At 38.9% G+C, this 27,886-nt stretch overlaps 1 protein-coding gene and 1 pseudogene across 1 annotated transcript in view; both read left to right on the top strand.

Moving 5' to 3' along the window:
• LOC140243423 (uncharacterized) overlaps positions 1-24,707 on the top strand; it is an 89,652-nt pseudogene extending 64,945 nt beyond the window's left edge.
• Positions 24,708-27,754: 3,047 nt separating this feature from the next.
• LOC140243743 (integrin alpha-8-like) overlaps positions 27,755-27,886 on the top strand; it is an 82,128-nt gene continuing 81,996 nt past the window's right edge. Inside the window, exon 1 of the mRNA XM_072323409.1 lies at positions 27,755-27,855. Coding sequence (XP_072179510.1) covers positions 27,803-27,855 — 53 coding nt within the window. The 5' untranslated portion in view covers positions 27,755-27,802. The remainder of the gene's footprint in view (positions 27,856-27,886) is intronic.

The following is a 27,886-nucleotide window of genomic DNA, read 5'->3' on the forward strand; positions in this document are numbered from 1 at the left end:
TTACGGTTTTGAGGGACTATTGGACTAGACAATAAGAAAGCGCTTTGCTACCAGAAGGGACTCGAAACACGGAACTCAAGATTGAGAGACCGCGGTTTTGTCCGTTGAACCCCAACTGCTCTTAGTAGGTAAATATGACCGAAGGTATACTATAGGACTAGACAACAAGAAAGCGCTTTGCTACCAGGGGATTCGAAACACGGAACTCAAGATTGAGAGACCCGTGGTTTTGTCCGCTGAACCCCCAACTGCTCTTAGTAGGTAAATATGACCGAAGATTGTTGTTATCCTCTTCCGTTCATCCTAGATCTAAAAAGCATCGTATGTCATTAGGTCGTTTCTTCCTTATCTGTTTTCCCTCTGCATCTCCTTGCTGTTGTTGTTTTTTCTAATGCGCAGTTTAGATTTTATGTAAATCCCTGTCTTTCAAACTTCCGTCAGGTTTGATATGTAATTTTTTTTTTTAAATTATATTTTGAGTTATAGGTACAGTATTTATTTTCTGGTGTATCTTACAGTTATGTTGTATTCTATACTTATTTGTTAATGTAGTACTCCTATTTACTGTAGTTTAAACTCGAATTCTAATTTAAATGTTACGTTATGTGTTCAGTTGTTATTGCCTTCGATCGTATTCTCATACCCCGAAAGGGGTCGAAAGAATCAATAAAATAAAATTAATCAAACCTGTCAATCCGGTGTCATGACAGGGAGATTTTTATCAGTCCGTGCACAATAATTCTTTTATAATATTCATTACGATTGTTCAAATCTCTCCTATTTTGTTGATTACAATGACATCATTGGTCACAATTAACTTTGCAGTGTCTCTCTTCAATAGGCAGATATGAAGTTGAACATTTCAATGCTATCTGTGTGCAAACCCATACGATCCCACTCTAGCTTATCAAAGCTAAATATTTGAAACCATTCCTTTCTCAATCAATACCTATTGAAAACAAATAAACGATAACTATTTTGTATTTTCCCTTATTTTTGGCCTCAAAAATTACTACGATATTTTGGATTTCATTATTAATTCTATTTTGTAGACACGTCCGTCATACAGTTATGTAAATCGGATTTAAGTTTCGAATTTTACCCCGAGGCCTCGATCCATGTCAAGCTGCTGCTTATGATCGTGGTCTCCTGTTTCCTGTTATTATGATAGTTAAAAATGCTTAATTCTAAAATCAATTCATTTAAATCCCCCTCTTTTCTTTTGTTATGTTATGTTGGTTGATCAGCATGTGCGCGCCTGTAAAATGGCGACTGGCTGGAATGCTCCCCAGGGAATGGAAAGTGATCACTGTCAGTGCTGGCGAGGAATAATGTATCCAGACACCGGGGTAATACGCCCAGCGCTTTGAGCGCTTTGAGCACTCTATTAAGTGGATTTAGCGCAATATAAGTTCATATAAATTATTATTATCATCATTAATGTAGTTATCATTATTATCATTATCATTATTATTATTATGTGATTTGGAAAAAGGCAAAAATAAAACCAAACCAAATTCTCACACTCAGGCTCGGCAGGTACCCCCCCCCCCACTACTTCCAGCTCTCCTCTGTGACTAGACCACGTCAAATAGGTTCGGGAAAAAGCGGCCATCTGAACCATGTTGTTGGAACAGGGATCTTCGTTATTGCTTCATTTAATTGTTCGAATTAGAATACATTTCTGTTCACATTTTGTCGTTAAATGCACAGAATAACTCTAATTAATGGGACAATAAAAGGTAAATCTAGATAAGTACAATTCAATAATACGGTCGCATTAAAGTTCATACGGTGTAATTTGATGCTCCCTAATGTAAAGCTCAATTGCAAAACTTTGAAGCGACGCTTTATTGAAGTTTAAAATTGACATAGAAAATAATACGGAAAAGTATCAAAGAGAAATGTGATCAAAACATGGTCATAAGTTGTGAAAGCGAAGTTTTCAGGAATCATTGGATGTACATGTATGTTGTGTTTTTTTTTTTTATATTAAACGGCATTTTTGGACGCACTGTGTATAATCTTTACCAATTTGATGCTTCAGTATTCTGCATTTCGTTTTGAATATGCAAAGACGCTATTTAGAGCAAATGAATAATTTAGAGCAACTCCGATTCTGTTACTGTTTTTTTTTTCACTGTCATTATAGTGACAACATCCATCCTTTCAGGAGGAACTGCAAAAGGCTGCCAATAAAAAGACAAGTTGTATTGGTAATAGTGTCTAGCCGTTGTCTGCATGTTGGAAACCACACTACTGATTTCCGTAAACCGAGCTAAGCAGATCGAATTTCTTCGCCAATTAACAATCGTGACGGTAATGGGAGGATGTATGTTCGACAATAAGCGTTTGACCGCAAATGCCATTTTGGGAAAACGGGGCTCAAAACTTAAACGGATGTCACCTAACCAATGAGCAGAAACTAAAAGCAGACAGTTTAAGACGAAAATAATAAGTATTAGCTTTGTGTGGATACAAGTAGTAGTTTTAAACATGGATCACTTACTTCTTTTTTCTGCGAATTGAAATTATTCGAAAGGGAAAGTGGACCATGCTTTGCACGAGTTATATTTGGAGTCGATGAAATCACATACCACTCTCCGGGCTCCGAATTTGAAACCTGTCTTTTGGTATATTATTATTTTTTTAAAGGTTGGCTGATGCAAGTCCTCGCATGATTAGTAATAATCTTTGACCTTTAAATCGTGTGATATTTCCAGAAATTGTCTTTGCCCGTGATTTCAGAACTGTACATGTCAAAGTTGAGAGATAGAGCTGTTGGTCTCTTGATTGACAATGATATATATATATAAGATAAAAACAAAACTGGAACAACGTTCATGCTGTATTCACCAACGGTTTATTTTTGCACGTATATATACATGAAGAGCTTGCTTCCAAAAGGCACTAAATCCATTGAAAAATGATGGATTTAGCGCCTTTTGAAAGCAAGCTTTTATATATATATATAAACTGGAACAAAGTTCATGGTGTTTCACCAACGGTTTATTTCTGCACACGAATTTTCGAGCGTCTCGCCGCCCTTTCTCAAGTGTTGATACTTGAGAAAGGGCGGCGAGACGCTCGAAAATTTGTGTGCAGAAATAAACCGTTGGTGATACAGCATGAACTTTGTTCCAGTTTTGTTATTTATGTTTTTATCTTGCCAACACGTGGACTACCTAATCAACATATATATATATATATATATATATATATATATATATATACACACATGTATATATAATTGTGTATACAAGTGTGGGTAAGGGTGAGTGTTTATGCGTGTATCAAGCTTGTTTGATGCATCTTTTCGTTTCTGTGCGAGACCAATATGGTTATTAAATAATATGACCTCTACCTTTCTGTTTTTCCCTTTAAATTTCAAAACAGGATATTCCGAGTACACAATTTCGCCTTTTGACTTCCCCGTATGGAACATCACAACTTCTCAAAGGGAAAGTATAGTCTTGGTTGAGATGGGGGATTCAGATCTGAATTTTTGCAAGATAATTAGAAACCGCTTATGAAATAGAGCATGAAGATCGAAGAGGTATTCAAAGTTATTTGAAGAAAATCGGTTTGAAGTGGCTGAAATAGTAAACCAAAGTGGTCCTATAATAGTGATGGGTTTAATTTTTTTATTATTATTATTACTATAGGACATCTTTGTTTCTGGGTATCTCAGGCATTTCAAAACCAATTTTCATCGAATAAACTTTGAATTCCTCTTAGAATTATATGCTCTTTCATATTTCGTAAGAGGTTTCTCATTATCTCACCAAAAAAAGAAAATAAGTTGGAAACGTGATGCCCTATCTCAACCAAAACCTAAAATATCCCTTTAAGGATTGTGTTGCCAACAGAGTCTGATTGTATAACCAGACGGTTACGCAGCAACAAAACACGTAGCTCCATAGTTGGAGGGATACTGTGTGTGATACTGCATGGAACTGAGCCTATTTTAATCCTTATATGGCCAAAACATGGGATTTATGACGTATTTCTCTCCAAGTAAACAGGACTTTATAAATTTTTATCAAACACAGTGCTATGATGATTCTTAATGAAAGTGTGGACATTTTTTCTCAAATTAGATATAGGCATTAGTGTGAACATACGCCTTATGATATCGATAATGTCGAAAATGATGTTGGAAACTGAATTACAGGAGAAAAATCATGTAATGATATTGTATCTACATCCTCTACTATGCTGCAAAAAGTCCTTCGTGGTTTTCGCTTTTATTGAATAGTTCAATAATGAAAACAAAAATAGATATAAAATAAGTATCAGATCTATGAAATTTATGGCTCTACCGTAACAGTTTGATAAGCAAAAAGAATGAATGAATGATAAAGACAGACCTCTAATTGTGACAAAGGGATCTCAAAATATGTATCAAATGTGAATGCCAGTAGGGAAACAAAGAGAGGAGGTTAAGCCACGTTGCAAAGCACAGCTACCATGGTTACGCAGAAACTATGTGTGTGAACAACGGAATGAATTTGTGAAAATACACAGAAGAGTACACACAAGCACACTCACATACACGCACACGTGTCTCTTAAACTGGAATCATGATACTAATCAATGTTCTTATTCCATCGTGCGTTATGTACACTAGACTTTATTATGCAGACACACCAGAATCAGGATATCGACAGAGACATATATCAATTTTCATGCTCCCGATATTATATTTCTGCTGGAGTATCCATCATAAGCGGCTCTTGAGTAAAGTTAGAGCTACCATCATTATCATCATCATTAGCACCACCACTATTCTTAACCATGATCGGAATCGGAACACTGGGTTATCTGTATGACTCTTGAAATCATACCATTCAATATTCACAGCGCCTGGGGATACTTAGTAGTATAAGTAAAGCTGATCCCCCCATCCCCCCCCCCCCCCACCCCCATCAACCCCTGATGACCCGTCGAGATGGAGATCCGTGGAGAACAAGGGCGGCAGTTATTAGGCAATTCGTGTGATATACCTGAATTGTGCCGAACGGGTCACTGACCGGGTTCACTGTGTTGAGAAAGGTCACTTGGGTAGTCATCATACGCCCATTTTGGTTTCTGCACTTCCGCATTCTGCACTGCCCAGTTTTGACACATGGGCAGTTGGTAAAAAGAAAAAAAAAATACTCGTCACAAATAGCTTTTCTTGTTATTTTGTCTCAAATAGCTTGAGGTGGTTTAGCGCATTAATTGCTGATAATAAAATCTAACAGACGAACGATTTAACCCTGCTAGGGGAAGCACGTTTGATATCTCCGATCCTATATGCAAGAAATGACGTATTTGAGCTATTTGATGTGATAGGAAGTGGCATTTATTTGAGATTTCACCCCATAAAATATATCCTTAAACTATTCAAAACAAAATGAAGTCGGATGTCTTAGGGAGATCGAGGGATAATATAATTCAAAACGGAAAAAAAAAGTAACCCACAAACGAGTTATGTTTGAAATCGTCCTCTCTTCCACCATAACGACACCTCGGATAAATACACAACTAAAGACGTTAATCGTTGAGTTGTTATTTCATTCCAGGTCTACGAGGCAAGACAAGCGATATTATTGTCTGAAGCGCTTCTTTCTTGAAGATTACTTCTTGGAACGAAACTTGACAAGAATATTTCGGCGGTTTAGATCACACAGCTGCCGTGATAATATCGTGCAAAGATTGTGAAGTCATGAGCAAGGAGGTGAGATCTCCTTGCCATGAGCAAGCATATGCTAGGGCGCCTCCTCACGTTGATAAACAGCAACAACTTACGAACCCAGTGACAGGAATGTTGTTATTGGGTTTTGGTTGTTGTTGTTGCTGGGTTTTTTTTTTGGATCAAAACATAAATAAAATGAAGGGGGAAAACAAAACAAAGCAAAAAAATGTTGGAAAAGGTGACGATATGGTCGCTTCCCAAGTCAACCATTTACCCGCTCGCAAGATCAAGAGGGCCCAACATTCTACAAGCCCTGCCTTTTTAGTGCGTCCCTCCATTTTTCGCACTTTGCGCAATGTCATACTTCATTCGACCAGTTTTTATCACAAGGTATGATTACTATAAAGTTCCTCAATTATTGCATATTCTTCTCATTCTACAACGTTTTGTTTACCTTATTCTCTGTTATCAAAGGAAGTGAAATGCGTATGTTATGTTGAAAAATGAAATAAACTTTGAAATTGAAATGGAATAATTGATATCACTAAATTACCGGGGTTGGGTGGGCTTGATTTATTTTCTCATTAAATGAAATCTGAAAAAAAAAAATCAAATTTGTAACCGAAAGCGTTAAGCCGGATTAGCATGACTTTGTCGCAGTCCCATGTGAAGTCTCAGACGAAACGATTAAGAGTAGGGGACAACTTTATCAATGACAATGACAGCTTTTCTTTCAACTTCAGACGTCCTTAAAAAGCTAATGGGGGGGGGGAGGGGCTCTGATGACTGATGAAGGAAATTCACTCCGCAGTAAACATGGTAACCTCAGAACACTATTTCGTATATATTTAGGTTGGTTTTCAGAAAATACAAATGATAATGCCAAAATTATCTCCAAATATAATAACATGATATTTTTTTTTTGAAAATATTATATTCATCATTCCTTACAGATGCCAGCAGGCAGTATGTCAATCATACTTTGGTAGAATATTTTCAGCTCGTCGTTGGCTCACCTCGAGGGGACGAGAGTCATCTTGTTCTCACTTCAAAGTATATCACTTCACACCCACTCGCTCGTTTCTAATCCGCCGGTGTCTAGTGGCGCAGAGCGCCTCCACGCATCGCCGATGACAAGTGTATGGCGAGTCCCGATCGACGGATGCAAACCATTTATTTCACTCTTTTCCCCCTTTGCTTCAGGCAATGTATCCCGGAGAATCTAAGTCCCTGATGGTAGGCTATGTGTTATTTGAATAATATTCCATATTTCATATAAGAATGAAAACTTTATAGACTTCTTCATGCAGGTATTAATTAACAAACTAAGGTAAGGGACAACAAAAAAAAAAAAAAAAAAAAATCTGTGAATTGTCGTATTTGAATCGTTATTCCGAAGGTTGTTGTTGTTTTTTTTTTCGGCACTTTGGAATAAGGAACCTTGTCTAATTTTCGCATCGTCGAATCTTCAGAATAACGAACTCTTTATTCATATTTTACTGTACATAATAATATAATTTTTTATTAAAAGAAGTAAGGGACCAAGTATTGAATTCGGGGTATACTCCACATTGGAGCAGGCGGAAGGCGGCAACGCCGCCTGCGTCGACTTCCTTGCCTGCCTCTTTCTCTCCTTCAAGGCAGTCTCTGTTCCTGGCCGCTGTCGTCGAACATCTGCACGCTGTCTGGTGGGATCACCATCATGACCATGGTGTCTTTGGGAGCCGCCGCCATCGTCAGCCTGGCGCTCACTGCTTTCAATCGCGCCTATTTGATTAAGAAGCTACGGAGACAATACCGCCAGTTGTTCACACCTGTCAAATGTTGCATGATGATCTTCTTCGCTTGGCTCTACCCGATCATGGAGTTCGCCTTGCCTCCGTCACTCGGTATTGGTCACCTCGGATACTCCCATCTCTACAAGGTGTGCCTCTGGCACGACGCACATCCGCTGTACTTCATCAACGACTGCCGCCACATTCCTCGTGGCCTTCATTGTCATTATCTTCTGCTAATCTATGTCCATGTCAAGCACCATAACATCCATCTGACGGTGACATACGAATCTGGACCCTTCGGCTATGGCATCATTAAAGAGAAAAGACAGAACTCGATCCTTTACACGAAAGAAAGGAAGGCTATCAAGCGCGAGATTCGGACCATCAAGAACCCGTTTTGCGTGGTGCGCTCCTTCTTTGTGTGTATCCTCCCTTATTCTATCATTCTCACCATTCCCATTAGGAGACGTGTCTACAGGTGTGCTCTTCATAGCCAACTCCTGCATTAGCCCCCTTATCTACAGCTTCAGGCACCTTCGTTTTAAGACGGTCTTCCACCACATGGTGCACTAAAAGCACTACGAGATTCCCAATCCCACCAGACTCCTGAAGTTCTTCCTCAAATCCACAGGTCAAGGAGCGGTCCAAAACTAATCGGGTTAAAACGGACCGTCTTATGTGGTCTCGTTAAATCTTTGTTGTAAAGAAAAAAAAAATATAACGATCTTTATTTGTATTGTATTGTATCGTATTGTATTATTGGTGCTTACGAAAAAAATTGAGGAAGCAAGAACTCCTATGTGTTTTTGCAATGTGTAAAGAGAAAAAAGAGCGAGCAGACGAAAGCGAGAGGAATGAGTAAAGGCGAATGAAAAAGAAGAGTATTTAGGAGGAGAGAAAAATAGTACATTATGTGATGATGAAATGATACTTATGCCCTCTTTCACAGAGTAGACCATCGGAGGCTCATTAATAATGATCCCCCAAATGTAGACACTTCAGCGTTCAGATGAGTTTCGATGACAGCTGAGCAGCAGCTGACAAGCTCCAGAAACTGGCATCGTTTAGGCTCACCATGTGTATTATCAATTCCAGAAGAGCCCTAGAACCAAGTGGTCTCAAGTTATCCTGTGCGATGCCAGATAGCAGCACCAAGCAAAACTGACACACGTTGGACTGATTCAACACATGGACTGACTCGACAAGTATCCAACAGTGACTCGACTTGCGACCTGAAATGGCGAACTATAGGGTCTATGGGTGTGTTCGAGCGCTCTCCTAAGGGGAACTGTACCGTAGCGTACTGAACCGAGCTACAAGTGAACCACTTCCCGATGTACTCAAAAGAGTGCCAAAAGCCTACCAAAAGTTCGCTTGTGAAGAATGCGCGTATCATGCACATACGTCATGATTCAAAGAGTTCATTTTCTTTGTTCGGGACTTTATTATTCTGTAAGTAGTGTAAGCGCGCCAGATGAATGACCTTTTTGCTACAAATTGCGTGACTCCCTACAAAAATCATTCCTCAACAGAGCGCTCGAACGCTCCAAATCTTGTTCAGTACGATACGGTTTGGTTCGCTTTAGAGCGCTCTAACGCACCCTAATTTACTGGAGGAAACGTCGCCGCGACTGCCGAGACTGATCAGTTGCGGCGGGTCCGTGTGGCTCGAAAGACCCAAAATGGCTTGCGCTCTGGCCAAGATGACGACTACAGGGCGACGTCCGAGACGCGTGCAATCAAGGTGACAAATTTGAAGCGGCAGGGCTTCTCCGCGACGTCTTCGTACTTGCAAGGACGTGTCCATGACGTCTCCACATCGACGCCGCCGGTAGGTCACCATTGGTCTCCGCAAGGTTGCAGCGACGTCTCAGAGACTTCCCGGAGACGTCTCCAAGACTTTATTTTCAATCTCAGAATTTGAAAAAAAAATGCGTGATTTAAAATACAATTTATATATATTACATGTATATATATATATATATATATATATATGTATATATACGCCATAACCATTTTTTTTTTAAATCATCGAATAACCTTATGAAGCCTTCTTTCACTTCAATAAAACGCAATCTGAGGTATTTGTGTCAAAGAAATACACATAGCGGATGATTGAATTTTACTTATTAATCATGGACAGAATGTGTTGATAAAGCATGCTTATTTTCAGCTGAATCTTGAATATCCCTTCATTGTTGTTGCTCCGGTGGTGGTTTACATTTTCTTTTTTTTTTCTTTTTTTTTTTTGGTCCCATTCATCCCACAACAATTATTATATTCACGGATGATGCAGAAACTACACCCATAGTGGACAGGGGAGAGATCCGTAACTGTACGAAATTCAGTGCAAAATAAAACAAAGCAAACACGAGATATGAAAACAAACTCTGCTATCCAAAATGCTGTCCAAAAGAGGAACTCTGCTTGATACTTGATAGGCGCTGGTTTCTTTCACATTTGTGTTCTGCCTAAAAGGCATTTCTTAAAATAAAGCATTCGGTTAAAATGGCAATATCAAATGCACCACATGCGACTAACCGACAATAGGGGAACGTTAATTGAAATGACTCACTGTCTAACTTTTTCTACATAGCAGCTGTAAGTTTATTAAAAGTTCCTTGTTAATATATCCGGAACATACACTCGATACTCTGCATCCGCGACAGATAATATACCTCCTCTCCTAGGTGAAGGTGTTAAAAAATTCAGGACCTATTAGTTTGAATCATATTTCGTAATCCCATAAATGAATAAATGAAAGCGTGGGAAAGAATATACAAATAACTAGACTATAACAAACAAAACATTTTTGTCAGCAGAACAATTCTGTCGATTGCGCAACGACCTTGAGACTTCATTCGTGGTATAGCATCCCGTAAGAAGTCAAATGTTTGAATCACAGAGATCGTAGGGAGAGGTGAAGATTGATGTTCATTTAGAGTGAATTTAGAAGTATGGGGGAAGAGGAACGGATGTCAGCCTAGCAACCAGAAGCAAACAGTCTGATATCGTTAATGGGCCAGATGACTCGATCTCCTCAAACCGGAAAGACATGGTATCGAATCAGATAGGCGAACAAACAAACACACAAACAAAACAAAGCATTATAACGGCTGTTGACGGAGAAGTTCATGAAAAGCTGTCGGGCCAGGCACGTCACGCGGGCGATGTGCAGATTATTTTGTTATATTATTAGTAACGCTATGTGCAGAATGTTGCGTGCAGCATGGGACGTTACCGCAAAACTACCGAAACTATACCTCAAACCGTGGGAAGCGTGCGACCGTGACGCGACGGGAAAACAGGGGAGGTGTGGGGGAATTGTTTGGCTGCAGGCCCTATACTCAAATGCACGGCAATTTTCATTCGGAATTTGTGATGATTTTTTTGACTGACAACACTCTGTCATCACTCCCCTGTCATTGCCGAGTGTGTCGGCGTGCTTCCTCTCTAAGGTATCGGATGGAGTCGCGTTTCTTTGCCAGGGTCAGAGCAGGAACACCACTGACTCTCTGTTTAAGTTGATGTTCATGAACATACAGAAATTAGAATCACACAAACGTACTGGTAGGCCTTTAATTACATTCTGATCTAAAATATAAAGAGAAGTTTCAAAATATCATAGTATAAAACACACACATATAACACACACACACACATACTGATAACTGAAACATTACAGTATGTACCGCTGTTGAAATGATGCCACTGACCTACAAACAAATCTTCACTTAAATATTTTTGCTTTCAAATTACAATATTGTAAATATACAATGAATACTATTGTGTATACTCTGAATCAAATTAAGTGGTTCACATTATCACATTAAAGGGAAGGAAGATGCAGTTTCTATAACAGCTAGGGCATCGATTGATAGCATGATTTTGCAGTATATTTTGTTTTATTTTCGAACCAATTTGAGTATTGTGATATTGCATGATTTATTATGCAAGAGGTTAAGCTATACTAGCAGGCTTCAAGATCTTATGAGGTCCTACCATGCTATCATACGGAATTTGTATGTCAGCTGAGGAACGCGACGATTCAGACCATGAAAAAATAAAGAAAGAAAACTACTGACAGGCAATCAAGAAACAAATCATACTACCATCTATTACCTATTTCTATGCAATTTTATACAAATAAGGTTTGCTATTTCAAAGGTTCGTTAATCTAAAAATAAAACAAGGTTCGTTATTTTGAACATTCACTAATCCGACAACGAAAAGAAGGTGCGTACTAACCAACCTTCAGAATTACGAAACTTATTTCCTTTTCGGATTAACGAACCTTCGGAAAAACAAACTTTTTTCTTTCATTTTCGCATTAGGGAATCTTGACGCTAGCTTATCTAAACGTGGTGACATTTTGTTATGTCTGTTTTCAGCGAAACCTTTGTTTACCATTAACGGGTTGACTTCTACTCTATGTATTAAGGTGTGCTATGGTAACAGGATTAAATATTTGATACCTCGTTGCTTTGAATACGATAGGTCAGTCTCCGGATGGATTTTAGCAAAGTTTAATTTGGCACGTTATAATAACGTATTGTATTGCATGCTATTTCCAAGAAGTGACGCAGCCGACCTCCGCAAACATGGCAAAAGTTAATTTTGAGCTAATTGCGTATGAAGTTTTGGCCTTGGTAAAACCATGATTAGGTTCATATATCCCGTGTAATGCTCCCTTACAAGAGGATAAAATTTTGTTCTACTGTTCATAGCATTGGTTCATCAATCCCTGTGAAAATCCACCGCGTCAGTTCATGGAATTCAAAGCGCGAAGGCGTGTTTCCGCTGCAATTTCACAAACTGACACGAACTACCACGTAGGTCTGTTTTTGCTGTTGTTGTTGGTGGTGGTGTTTGTTTGTTTGTTTGTTTGTTTGCTTACTTGCTTGCCTTTTTTTTAGGGGGGGGGAAGGGGTGTCTGTACATGTTTATGTCCCCCCCCCCCCACCGAAAGTACGGACGAACCATAACAATACAAAGTGACCGACAACATACCTACCACAATGGTTAACCTCAGCATTTCTCGTCCATAACATACATATTTCACATACTCTACACCATAAAGTGGGTTTAACAATTAAATGAGAATGACGATATTACTTCTTTAATTTTTAGGGCAATTCCTCTGTGTATAAGCAGCAATGACACGATTATAACGTTGTATGCATTTCAGGTGTTTGTTTGTTTGTTGTTGTTTTTATTGCGCATTGCAAAGGTGATGAGAAAGAACACATTTAACGCCAAAAGAGAGGGAGGATGAAAGTCAGACGAGGTTAAGAAGGCCACAGACGTAGTCTATCGACGCACTGCAGGGAGTAGTGCCAGTGGATAAAGTGACAGTGTAGGATACAAAGGATAAAGCAGTAGTAATACCAAGGGAATTCGGATGATCCTTTAATATAGGTTTTCCCGGCCAATTTCGAAGTTTTGTCAGTTCATTTGATAGAAGGTTCATTCAGTTTAGTAAAAACCCTCGTTATCGCACAGTCTGTCTTTCAAAATTGCAACTTGTGCGTTTAATTTAGCATTTCGATCAATGAAATTTGCACATAAATTCGCACGAAAAAAGGGTCTACGTTCATTCAAATTCGCCATCTCTCGCAGAAAAGGGTATTTAAGTCATTCAATTTCGCGAATGGGCAGTCAAACTCCAAACGAATTAATTCAAATTTACGTCATGTTATTTCCCTTATAACTCGAATTGGTTGTGCTGTAACGCCCCCTTTTTTAATACATGTCATTATTGGCCTACATGTACCAATACTACAGATTAACTTCATCTTCTCACCGTCATGACAGCGCAAGTTATGAGATACAGACGTATTTCTCAAGAGGACAGAGAAAGAATTATAGAAACATTTGAGGATCATAACCTTGACTTCCTAGAACTGGCCGACACACTCGGAAAAAAACGCTCAAGGGCCAGATAAGTTGTGGCCACATGCACTTCAGACTCTTCAGACTGCGAGACTCAATAAGTACATTGGAAAAAAAAATGTTGCCAAAATCTATAAAATGAATACAAAAATATGAAATGTTATGATGCTTACAAAACAATAACTATGATGAAAGAAAATAAAGAAAGAACCAAAGCAAAAACATGTCTGCTATAGAATAGACTGCAGAACATGTTAAATTGGACGGCATTGCCCCAAAATGAATTTGAATGAACGAGCGCAGCATATGACTATATCATTCTAAAGTGAATGAACGAATATTGAAATGGTGCTTGTCTTATGAATGTCAGTCGAAAAAGTGTTGATCAGAATGAGTTTAAAGGTAATTTGAATGCTCCAAAATGAATTTGAATGAAGAGATAATAAAATTGAAATACCGAACATGTCATCCAGGCTAAATTGTGCTAAATTGAATGCAGCAATAAGGAATGGATTGAAAGAGGTGCGAAATTGGCCGGGAAAACCTATAAGACCGCTTTCCCACTGGAAATTATAAACAAGAAAAAAAAAATATTTGGGGAAAAATGCGTGAGAATTACAAAGGGACATGGAGGGTGTAATATGCTTTGCTATACAACTTGCCTAACGCTAAGCAAGCCACATTACAATCATGCACCTACTGTGATGTTTATTGCTGCTGCAGAAACTCCTGCATGGATTGTGATGAAATGTTGCTTCGGTCGTTTAGCAGATAAACCAATACTCTGAAAACATAAAACACTGAACGAGGATGTGAATATGATAAGCTGCCCCCCCCCCCCCCGGAAAAACGCAGTATCTACATCCAGCTCTATTTCTCAACAACCGAGATATTCACCATTTTATATTTTTGCCAAAGCCCCTGAAAAATATACTCTTTTGAAAAATTCCTTTATTGTGGAATTTTAGTCTATCTAGCTACCAATTTTCCTGGAAAATATCATTTTGTGTTTTTGTTTTGCTTTTAAGTTATTGATGAAAATGTAGATACTTTGGGGAAACCCAATGCAATTGACTGATTTCCCCAAGGAAAAACGCAGTATCTACAATGGAACGAATTTCCCCAAGGAAAAACGCAGTATCTACAGCGGAATGCCACAATTATGTATGCATGTATACATCATTGTACAAGTATTCATGATGCACCATCCTCAACCTTGGGCCCTCCATCCCCCCATTTATGCCCTGGTTATCAAATAACAGATCGTTCTTGGAACGTTTTGCTTTTTCAGATTGCAGCTTAAACCTAAAAAGTAAAACATTCCCAGACCGATCTAGCTGTAACGTTACGTGTTTAATATGAAACTTGCCAGGGCTGTAATGTGGTGCTACATGGCCTAGCCGCTAACTAGCATCTAGATCTAGATCTTTACAGTCTAGGCTAGAGTCTGTCTAGACCAAAATAAATTTAAATCGGATGTCTGGACCTAGATCGATCTAGACTAGTTTTTATATATCGTTTATTCTAGGCTGGCTACGTCGTAGCAGGCTACACGAGTGTACATCAGCCTCAGGCTATACATGCTCGATACTGACAGAAGAAAAAAAAAGCCTATCGTGTTAGAAGGTTTAGTCTAAGCCCTACACGAGACAGGACTCTTTAATTAGAAAAAAATACATCTAGGTCTAGATCGAAGTTACATCCGCTCTCTAGGCCTATTCCTTCTGGATCAAACCAAAATTTTTTTATGTCATTTAGGCCTAGGCCTAAATTTGTAATGTAACTTTTTTTACTTGTAAGTTGTAACGTTAGCATGCAGCATGGGATCATGCATGCATTTTACGCAACCCAGTCTCACTAGGGTCTAGATAAGAATTAAAATACAACTTATTCTTAAATGTCTCTATTTTGTCCATTTACCTATTTTTCACATAATCTAGTGTGAGCTATTTAAACCCTCTGATTTCAAGACAGTATGGTATGGAGTAGATAATTGAACATTGACACTTCACTAGACTTGGGATTCTAAGTGGTTAAGTTTTAGTTTTAGACTTCTTACTTAGTTTTATAAACAGGCCTACACTATCATTAGGCCTGTTCTAGTCCTAGTACTCCTACGTTAGATCTTTCTTTAGACTTTCGGAATGCGGACCCTGAAAGTTCTGATTAACGTTCAGTCTAACGTTAGAAAAGAGACGCAAGACTCAAACGTTACTGTCTAGACAAGTCTTAGACTTAGACTTAGATCTAGATCTACAGGGTCTAAAAACTCTATTATTGTTACATAACCTGACGTTTGTCCAACACAACGCAAATAGGTCTAGATCTATTGCCTTTCGCCGAAACCTTCGGATTCGGAGCCTGAGGAATTTTGACTAGGGTCTAGGCCTAACAAAGTTACTTCACAACAAGTTAATATTGAAATAGTACGGAAGATGTTCATCATCGTGGTAGAATATGAAAGAATAAAGCTGATCGTTTGTCACACATGCATACATTTGTGTTTACCTCGCTTCGTGTGACAAACGATCAGCTTTACTCTTTCAATATTGAAATAGTTTTGAACAACTTACTCATTATCTGCAGATAAATTTTTCTTGAGGGCTAGGCTCACGAGTAATTTTCCCCAGGACAACATTTTGTTTTAATCCAAAGCCACACTCCCACACTGACTGTATGCTGACTAGCCGGGCCCTGTGCTGACTACTGTGTGCTCAGTGCAGCTAGCTGCAAGCTGTCAGTGTTGTGCTGTATTGTTTTAATGTGCACTCGGTTAGTCTTAATCACACACTGTGTTTTATATAAGGATCACGATCTCATCAAGATATTTACTAATCATTATCATTTCGTTTAGATATTTTGAACATTATGTTTTATTATTGAGCAAGTATATCTAAAGAAGTAATTAACGTTCAAATCACAGAACAACCGGCAAAGTATTCACATATATAAATAATGGTGTCTGGTAATTAAGACTAGCTTTGTAGATACATTGTACTGCGTTCTTCCCACCGAACTAAAACATAGTGGAATGCGTGTTCACCCAGGAAATACGCAGCCACCAAAACTTGCTACCACCGCCATTTTGTTAGGTCAATTTTTCCTTATATGGCTGTGTCTCCGAAGCGCAAGACCATCATCATGTACAAACGTGCATTGTTACGTCATAATCACTAGCCACTGGACGGCGTACTCTTGCTTGCGCGCGTACCAGTGGCCCAGTCTGACCGCGCCTAAGCGTGCACTCCATATAAGGAAAAATTGCCCTAACAAAATGGCGACGCAGCACGTTATTTGGCTGCACGGTCTCGTGTATGTTGGGAATAGGGACACGCATTCCACTATGTTTTAGTTCGGTGGTTCTTCCATGGGGAAATATCAAAGAGATTATAATATTCATCGTGTAGATACTGCGTTTTTCCTTGGGGAAAGTGCAAGGTAAGTGTATATTATACTGCGTTTGGCAGTTACGGAAAAGTAGCTTTCCAAACATTTTTTTCAAAAATCTGAATATGTCATATGAACAAGGATTGCCCACTGACTATATTTATGCAAAAAAGTGAAAATCGACAAAAATGTCAGATACTGCGTTTTTCCTTGGAGGGCAGTTATAGGAAACTCACATTCTTACTCCAATAATGTAATTATTATGTCATTCCATTACGATACTACTTGAGTTACAAGTTTATACCTGTGTAAAATTTATGCGTATTGTCTTCCTTTGCTCTGCTTCCTTGAACACCCAATCCTGTATTCTTATGTGAAGATGCTACGTCATCATCCTCGTTCATTATGATTTGTTATAAATTTTCACAACATTCTTATTCCTCATCCCAATCACTATGAATAAATTCTACAGATCCATACCCAGCGCTTATAACTGCTTTATAGATGTTCAGATTTTAACGTTAAAAAAAAATAATAATTTGAAGGTCTCCATCCCTAAATCGTGGTCTGAATGATGTTCAGTTTCGTCAACCTAAAAGGTCTGCAGCTGTTCCAGGTTTCTCTGCGCAGTTTCCACATGATAGTCCGATTAATCTGCTCCTCCTCCTCTGTAAAGATATTAAAGGGATTGTAAATAGTTTTGGTTGAGAACTAACTTCAGGCTTCTAACATTTTTGTTGAGATAATGCTTACGAAATGCGAAAGAGCATGTAATTCCAAGAGGAATTCAATATTTATTTGATAAAAAATTGGTTTTGAAATGGCTGAGATATCCAAAAACGGAGCAATCCTAATAGACAATTCAATTCATTCAAATTTTATTCCATTTTTCGACAAAACATGTGTTTCACTTCGTTTAATAACAGAGAATAAGGTAAGTAGAACATAGTGAAATGAAAAGACTACAACAATTGAGAACCTATAGTAATCATACATTGTATAACAAGAAAGAAACAGAAGTGATCAAAGTGAAGTACATGTATACCGTTGCTTTAAGTGCGAAAAATGAAGGGACCCACTAAAAAGACAGAGCTTGTAGTATGTGGGCCCCTCTGGAGAAGAACATCGATGAAAAGATAAATTGAATCATCGTATAGATACAAAAAAATAAAGTGGAAGAAGACATTTATTACAAGCTTACGAAGCTATTACGAAAAGACAGACATTTATTACGAGCTCCCTTGTGGAGACACTGTATTAGCATAAGTTTGAGTGATAATAATGTCAACTTATTAGTTTATAACATTGCTTGATGTATTAACAATATTGCCTGAAGCAAACTACTAAGTATTTCTCAATAGGGCCCATGTATCTATTATTTCTCCGCAACAGAACAAGAGAAAGAAAATAAAACGAGACAGATTATCATGGGGGTGATGTAAGAATTTTCAGTATTTTAAGTATCGCATCAAACAAGTGTTATCCCCCCCCCCCCAAAAAAAAAAAAAAAAAAAAAAACACAAAAAAAAACACACACAAACAAAACAAAACAAAACAAACGAATTGATGATACATTGCTAAGATGCCCTGCCCTCAAAGTGATTTTGAGGAAATACAGTGGTTTCTCTCTTTCTGTGTTTTCGTATTAAATTTTCTCTGTTTTTGTTGTTTGCTTGTTTACTGTTGACAAATTGAAGTGCTAATTTGTTTTATATTCTGGGTGATTGTTGTCAAGGTCTGGAAGCAAAAGGGAACTCAACAAGACATGCATTTCCGTCGAAGAAAGGCTAACGTTAAACGAAGCGGACATCCTCTCAAGGAAGTGAGACAAGTGCAAGCGAACGTTACTACGGTACAGATTTGGCACAGTCTACCTCATTCCGTTCTTCCGAGGTACATTGCAGCACTGGTTATATCGGGTTGACTGGTTTGGCTACAGACGAAGTTACAAAAACCTCTCGTCTCACGCAGAGCCGCTCTTCCGGAGCGCCCCCGCGCCACTTCCCCGGCAGACCGTAACGTGCATTACGAGCAGTTCAATGTCACGCCTGACAGTTCGCGTCGTGAGGGAAATCATCAATGGTAATAGGCGAAAACAACTCGTCTGAATTGGGTGAAAGACAGGAAAAGAGAGGGATTCGAGATATAATTGTATAGGAAGAGATGGGGTGAGGGATGAGGAATCTGGCCCTAGATATGCCAACGTGGGACGTATATGAATACAACTCCCCCTCCCCCTCCCAGAAAACGCCCTGCTTTGGAACCCTCCTTTCTGATTGATTTTACACATCTGCATGCTTGTTGGCACTGACCACAGCAGCAGCACTGACACGAAAACAGAATCTGAGACCAAACTTTCTGCAGATAGTATTTCGAAATAACTATATATTTAGTGAATGAAATGTTATTCTTGACATTATTTATCTATCAATCATTTTGTTTTCTTGATCTTAATCTTAATCTTAATCTTCTTAATCGCATTAGTTTGACGTCAGCTGACGCATCGTTGCCTCATCCCGTCCTGTACATAATCACCGCACTCAGTAATACCTGATGTAATCGTAGGCTCAATGTTGTGCACGAAATTAAACGGTCCCAGATACCCCGTGGACAAGCCATTCTGTATATCCATAATTTGGCTGTGCTTCACAAAACCAACAAAAAGTCCTGATTTTCCGTGAGGACTAAAAACGGGTGAAAAGGGAAAACCTGGGCAATTCTTCTTTTTTTTTTCTTCTTTTTTTTTTCTTTTTTCTGAGAGAACAGATTCCTTTTAGATATATTTTTCGAAAGATTGGAATCATAAAACGACTTGGAAATGGACTTTTTTGCTGTCTTTTTTTAATTTCTAAAATACTTTGTTTCGGTCTGACGCAGGCTTTCTCAAATTTACCGAGTCAGAGCACTAGAAACACTTTTCACTTTCAAATTTTGAAAGGATGATGCTCTTGCGTTGGAAGTAATATTATTATCTGTTATAAATAAATAGAATGTACCTAATGATGTGCAAACTTTCATTTTAGTCTTATTATCCCCTCATTGCAGTTGCCGTGGAGTTATATATCTGTTCTTTATTCCCTTTATTGCAGAGAGCACAGCTTGGCATAATTGCACACTTGAGCACTTATACTTTTTTTTTTCTCAGCATACACGGATCCAGAGGGCGGATACTTTCTTTCCATTATTAACTTGGGAAGTCCATTTATTTTGTTTCGATTTAGCGTTATGTCATTTAAAGTTTAGAGTCTGCTCTTTTAGAATCTGCCCTATTAAAGGACAGTTTCACCTTCATCAAATTTGGATTGAGAGAATGCAGCAATATTAGAAGGGCACGTTAGTGTAATTTGTAGGTAAAATCGGACAATCCGTTCAAAAGATATGAATTTGTTTTAGTTCCGCGGTCACTGGATATAAACTACTGCAGCTTGTGATGTCATGTTTATGTGTAGAACGATATGTGAAAAAAAATCAACATATTTTCACTTTTCTCGCTTAAGAATAGAGCACATGAGTTGCCTCTTTCAGAAGGCAGGGGGACTAATATTACCCTTAACATAATAGATTATACGTCATGTACAATTAAGTTGAGGGTTGTACTCTTCTCAAGAAACTCGATTTGTGGAATTCTCGTTATATTTTCCACATATCGTTCTACGCATGTGACAATATCAACAGCAGTATTCTTCTCATCCAGCAGTGACTGCACAGAAACCTTAAAAATTCATAACTTTTGAATGGACTGTCTGATTTTCCTTAAACTTGCACAGATGTGTTCTACTTATTGCCGCATTATCTCAATCCATTCATGAAGTAGAACTTGTCCACTAACTAAACATCCATGACTGGCGACTTTTTGGTGGTTTTGTGATACAGGGTGACATACAACAGGAAAAAAAAAAAAAAAAAAACACTGTTATTTTTCTTGGGGCCCTGCTCTGCACGCAAAATTCAAATCCCATTCACACTGTTAGAGCGTACACCTCGCCGCAACATAATATACGATGGAGTCTTGTGCAAAACGTGTGAGTGCGTATGTATGTGTACGTGAGCATTTGTGTTGTGTGTGTGTGTGTGTGTGTGTGTGTGTCTGCGTATTAAAGTGTTTGTTTGTCTGTGCATGACGTCACGTCTGTAATCTATGTTCCGTGACTGACATGGTTCAGGTGCAGACAAGTTATTAACTAACCAAGCTTGACTGATGTACAGAAGCTGTTTTGGCTGGTACAGTGGAATATTATGGAGAGATCAACTCCCCCCCCCCCTTTTTTTTTTAAAGAAAACACCTACATATTCTTCTAAAACCATTTAAAACATCATAAAAACTTTTTAATTACTAAACGCAATCCCAACTGGAAACCTTGATTAATGCGGTCATGGTGTATTACGGCGCAATGGCGTGTCGTTTCCTATTGACTGTGATCAGTGCTCGACAGTTAACATTTCCCTCCGTTCTTAGTCCTATTTTGCAATTTAGAAATTGAAGAAAGCATCAGAAGAATTGAGAAGTCTCTTATTAATCAACATTTGCATTTCCGTGTGAGAACTGTAAGTCAGAATCCAGTCCATTGGAATAAGGTAAGTAGCAGGAAAGTTACTTGGAAAAGTACGCCCTGGCGCAAACACACTATAGAGGGCGTCCTGCATATTCCATGTCACAACGTAGTCAGTTTTGGCACTCTTTTCTCCATACACTGACGGGCATGACGCGTTACAAATGGAAAATAAAGAGACATTTTACTGGGTACACGAAGATTCAGTGTCTGTCACGTGCCATATCTCAGTGAACGTATTATTTCATTCCACTCCTGAAATTTCCAAGAGGGGATAAACCTGTTTAAACTCCGCTCAGAGTTCTCACTTCTTAATAAAGACTATATTACTGCCATTTTTTTCATCATTCAAAAGTTTGAAGACCTTTATCAATTTATACCAATAGAAATTTAGTTTTCCCCGAAATTTCAGCAAAAGCGTGCCAAACCTACAAATGGTCTGTATTTTGTATATACAGAATGTAGATTCACCATCATCAACAACACCTAATACAGTTCTTTGACAGGCTTATACGGCTTGTTTAAAAATATTTCTTTTTTTCAGATTTATTCTAGTATCTTTTTACGAAAAAAAAAAAAAGGTGAAGGGGCTTGGATTCGCAAGGTTAATACGATCAGGGACAAATCCCCCCCCCCCATCCCCCCCCCTACTCCCGCACCACACACAGGCGCACGCTCACTCACACACCCGAAGGGAAACACACCTGTCACCAGTACTGCCTGTCACACCTGCGTGGATGCTCAACCTTGATAAGTAAACATTTCGGCGTTTATGCGTGAGGGTAACAAAACAGGGGAGCCAATGACAGCCTACATAACTAACCTCGACGATAATTGTAGGATTTGGCAGGCACTGTGTACATGAAAATTAAAAACTAATCCACATACTTCCTGTTGGTACGAGTCAGATTATCAATTTGAACATCCTCAATTGCACGTACCACAGAGGCAATTTGCAAATCCAAAGGAATTTCATGTTGTTTGTTTGTTTGTTTGTTTGTTTTTTTTTTTTTGGGGGGGGGGTACAGCCGCTGTTTTAAGAAGATGCAATGTATTGCCTGAATCCAGATAATAGTAACAATTGATAAATGGACATCCCTGTAATGCCATTCCGTATGATACAGCTTTTTTTTTACATTCATCCGTGAATCATTCATTTGTTCACTTGTTAATCTAATGTAGTTTATTCACTTAATAGAGATAATTTGTAATTTCTTTTAACTAGGTAATGTTCTGTTGGATTAAAAAAAATGTAAATGAATTGAATTGAATTGAATTGAATTGAATTGAATTGAATTAAATTGATATGATTACATAAAAGGCAATTCTACCACGATGTTCGTGCTGGCTTTGAAAAAAAAAAGTCAGATGAACGAAAATATGATGTCACAAGTTTCGTGTAGATAGTTAATAGAAATCGGACTGAGATAAGAAAATCTAATGTTTAATTGGAATTCTAATGTTTCCCATCTTTTCATAGATCAGTAATATTAACCACAACTACATTTGCAGCTTTTTTTTTGGAGTTGAAAATGTCATCACCTCACACACGTCTGCAATCACAAATCTTTCTTACCTTTTTTTTTTTTAAATGTGACCCGGCATCACAAAACAAACAAAAGGTCGCCAAACATGGATTTTTAGTTAAGGACAGACTCTGAAAGAGCAGACTCTAAGCTTTAAAATGATGTATAACTCAATTCAAATGGACTCTCCTAATATAACCTCTCTAAATATGAGAAAGAAAGTGGACACTCTGGAAAAGTGTGAACCGAGAAAAGAGGCTCTGAAGTACAGGGTCTATGTGTCTATTTTACCAAACCTTGCTAGCTGTAAGATGAATGGGACAAAAAACAGGATGTAAACCACTGGAGCAACAACAATGAAGGGATCATCAGATTAAATTGAAATTGAGCATGCTCTATCAACACATTCTGTCCATGATCAAGGCCAACTTTAAAAGTGGTATCGTTATCCCTTAAAAAGTTATCAGACTTGAAATTGAAGAGTGTGCACAGGATTATCAAGAAATGAAAAGGGGCCTGTAAGACATAGGCCTACCTGATCTCACTACTCTAGAAAAAATAGGTTGTAGTATAACTACTGAAAATGCACTTTCCCATTCATTTTTATTATCCCAAACTTACGAATAATGTAGAAGAAGGGTAGCTCTTTAGGAAAATAAATATTATGGAAAAGTAAATATTGACTTGGTTGACCCATTTCACCTTTTTTGAGTCCTCACATGAAATCAAGGAGTGCGACTTTTTGTTCGTTTTGTGATGCACGGTCACAAGGGTTAATATGAAATTGAAAATGATTAAGAAATCATCTACCAAGCATGAGGAAGACGTGAGGTGATTATCATCATCACCTCTTCTACTTTGTGTGAATAGGGTGATAACCCAGTTCTAAACTACACGTGTATTTGCTAATCGTTACTATCCCTTCTCTTCTCGCCACTTTTGCTTAGGTTTCCATCGGCTTCATTGTCGTTAAATTGGTTAAAAATTTGTTTCTTTTGTTGTTATATTCCATTTGTGATGTCATCCTCGTCTACATGATATTGGATATACTCGAAGTTCCAGTGTTCTATTTGTGTGTGTGTGTGTGTGTGTGTGTGTGTGTGTGTTTTGTTCCTTCAACTGAAAAAGAGGGGGGAGGGGATCATAACATACCAAATCGCCAAGAGGCGCCGCGTGCCGTTATCCCAGTCAAGCAAAACTACTTGTTGATGATGTCTCCTCAACTGGTATATCTTAATGTTATGATGAAATGTATTTTCGTTTATTACATTTTAAGTACTCTATTTCTTTTTTCACATTTTGGTGTGAAATTTTGGACTTTTTTTCATAATTATTTCATTTGTACAAGCGGAGAATTGAAAAAAAAATGGAAAAAAAAGATGAAGAAGAAAGATGAAACATGTCATTCTTAAAACTTGTATATTTTGAGTCCGATTATAAATTTAATTGCACGATTCAGTTCGTTGGATTTTACTTAAATGAACACATAGCTTTTGGTAACTGTTTTATTAAAAATTCAAATTTAGTATGGTAGGTATTGCATTTAAACTGCACATGGATTTCACAACTATCATCAGTGTGAGTAAGAGATATTTGATGAACTGCGTTCGCAAGTTAGCTCTGTGCCAAATCATTGGCCCAAGGCGAACTCTTCTTTTTTTCATGAAGTCATCAGGACACTCATTTGCCAAGTATATAATCTAATTAGGTATTTTTGCTCTTTCTTTCTTTCTCTTCCTCTCTATCTCTCTCTCCCCAGGTGGCCAAATCGCTTCGAGTCAGGAGAGTCGAAGCGATTGGCGGTGTAAATTGCGTCTTTCAGCATACTCAAGCGTTCGGGGACGAGGCGGACCGTTCCGCGCCGTGCACTTTAGCAGCAGTCGGGCAGCAATAGCACATTGCCTGAGGTACAGCCAGCTGTCTAGCTGCTTCGACAGCTTTGTATGTTGAGGTGCTCCGTGTCTTTTCATTCAGATTGAGTTACCGGCAACGATGGGGAATTAAGTGACATGGACATTAATGAGTCTGAAACGTTACCAGATATGTCCCCCTTTTTGATGGAGTGTTCTGTCAGGCCGCATCAATTGTAGGGATTGATCTCAATTTTACAACCGGTTCCGAATGAAAGTGTGCAGATACAATCCAAACCAAGCGACGTGAAAGCTGATGATTAGCGAGCCAGTTACAAAAATATCAATCAGAAACAAATAAAGCAATTATCGATACTACTGAAACTCTCATATCGCGCGGGTGCGCTTTTGCATGTCGAGAGAAAAAACGCACCTTTTCTTCTCGTTTCTTGCGCGATGAGAAATACAGAAATCTCAATTCCTCCTGTATAGATAGATGGATATTATAGCAATGTGTCATATCATATTTGTAAATAGACGCTGACAGTATACGTGACACGGGCATGACGGGCAAGGATGTTTCCAGATGGAATAGTTGCGTCCTCGTCAGTTACAGAGCATAACTCTATATATGAATTTACGATTATATACAATGTATGATTTTAACTTTATAGCTTCTATATAGGCCTTTCAAGCAATCTCAAAGAGTTCGCTACTGCTAAAAATGGCGAAGGACGCACGCCGATGAAAGTGGTAAAAAGTCGTCATATGCTTTATTTGTCCGTGGTTGTTTTGTTACTTACTATGACTATTAATCTTAGGATGAAGGTGACAGCGACCGGAAAGCATAAGACATTAAAGCCATGCACTCAATACGAAACTTTCGCCGCACATGTCTTTTTAAGTATTGGTAATTCTAAATTTGTTCCGGTACATTTCTTTTAAATGTTTACGTCCCGAGGAACCTTCGTAGTTGAAGGTGAACAGTGACATTTCAGCTATTAAGGTCATCTGGAAAGCAATGAAGGATAAAATAATTCCATCCTCCAAACTATATTTTGTCCGCAGGTTTAAAGGGGATGGCTAGTAACTGATAAGTGGGAATCAGTGGGAATGCTAGGGGATGATTGTTCCAATCCTTGTGGGATTCATTTAAATATCTATTCTATAATCGCCCCGTTAAACTGCACATTACTTGAATATGAGACCATTCTGAAGCAAATAATCATCACACAACATTAGATATATTATAATGTACTCTTAAATGAATCCCACAAGGATTGGCATCCCCCAGCATTCCCACTGATTCTCACTGATAAGTTACTAGCCATCCCCTTTAAACCCAACGTCTATGGTATTTTCCTCTTTGGTTGTTGCCCGCTTCCTTTATTGTTGCTATTGTTGGTGTTGTTGATTATATGATCCTGATGTTAGAGGTTAAAGGGGGGGGGGTGGGGTGCTTGGGGATGAAGAAAACGTTCCCAATGTCTCTGCCGATAGAATTCCCTACACAACATAATCCGTCCTTGGAGATTCCTCAATGACTGACATTGAACAATATAACTTGGAATGGGGGGGGGGGGGTGACAAAAGGAAAGCGAATTTTTCTGATAACCGCCGATAACATGTCCATTTCCTATGGCAAGTAAATGTCAAACACATTAGGCCAAATCTGCCTTTTTCTAACCTTCATTATCTAGGTCTCTGAGCCTTGCCGCTTAGCGCCAGAAGTGATCAGACCTCTCATTGCCTTCCTCTTGATTATCTATGGCATATGTAGAATGGATTCCCCTTCTTTCCTCTTTTTGTTTTGTTAAAAGCACAGCGTATATTTTCCTCTTTTTTAAAGACGGGCATGGTAAGGCTCCTGCACTGTTCCAAGTCCAACTCATAGCCGTCTTATTACAAGGCAAGCTCCGTCCTCTAAGACTTCGCTTTGCTCTCACACAGCACGTGCCACCACGCCTAGGACGCATGCGCGGCAGAAGGAAAGGCGATAAATGGGGGGTTCCTGGCGAAGATAATAAGTGCGAGAGAGCATTAGTAAGCTGGGAAGTTTGCAAGCGTTACTGCGATGCGACCATCGCGCAGCAATCAATTAATGACGCCGTGATAGCGGAAACGGCTCAGTAAAGGAGAGAGATTTCAAAATACTCCATCAACAACCCCCATAGCAATCGCCCACTGTCTTGTCTCGCATTGTCAAGCAATGTTGTGACTTCTGTTTTAGATTTTGCTTTCAAATCTGACCAAAGGAGAAAGGACTGCGGCTTGTGAATGAACGCGGGATGGATTTCAGTATCTTGTCACTTTTGCACCAGTAACCCCACTGCTGACTTCGTGAGGGACATGCAGGCCGCGGAGAGTGTCTGCACCAATCTGCATGTCTTCGATCAAGTTTAGGGTGTTTCGCAATTTGCCACATTCTGCAGAAGGTTAAGACGCTGTTCATCAACGATGATGTGCTCTGGTAGATGACATGTTCCCCAGAGCCTCATTTAGGCCCGAAACTGTTGCGAGGAAGAGACGGAGAATCGTCGGCGTAGACTTTTCCATCCACAAGGTTGAAGGTTCAGGCCAGTCCTACGGTTAATTGTTGTTTCGTCACCGATTGCGGCCACGTACAACTGCAATAACTGGAATTGGGGCCAACGTTTTTCAAGCGCAGACTTTTGTCTGTTTTTCCCATCGAGAGTACGCTAACTGCAGGAAAATTTCGCGTTTCACCGCTTGACATCTGTCAACAACAGAAAGTGCTGTTGGTTATCCTTGTACAGTGTAGTATACACCAATAACTGCGAAATTCTGATTTATTTTCAAGCGAACAGGGATAATATATTCGGCTACGCGATAAACTGAGCTACAGTGAAGGGATAACACAGATTGTGAGGCGACACTTGGGAGCGGCAATTGTTATTCTGGAGATACATCAAACATGGAGCTGAAATACTGGAAATTTGTTATAATGGACCCTTTACCATGGAGGACTAGGGCTAAAAGGTGGTCACACGCTGTAGGTGGGCTACCGATTATTATTGCAAGAACTTCCCTGCTATTCCTCTTGCTGGGATACGTCTTCGTTTCGTCGGATGCCTTCAACATCGACACGCTGTTACCGACGGTCCGGAGCGGGCCGGAGATGAGTCAGTTCGGATACTCGCTGGCCATGCACAGGGAGCTTGGTGAAGACATGTAAGTCTCTTGTTTATAAGCTTTTATCAAA

Source organism: Diadema setosum, chromosome 20 (assembly GCF_964275005.1).
Source record: "Diadema setosum chromosome 20, eeDiaSeto1, whole genome shotgun sequence".
Taxonomy (NCBI): Eukaryota; Metazoa; Echinodermata; class Echinoidea; order Diadematoida; family Diadematidae; genus Diadema; species Diadema setosum.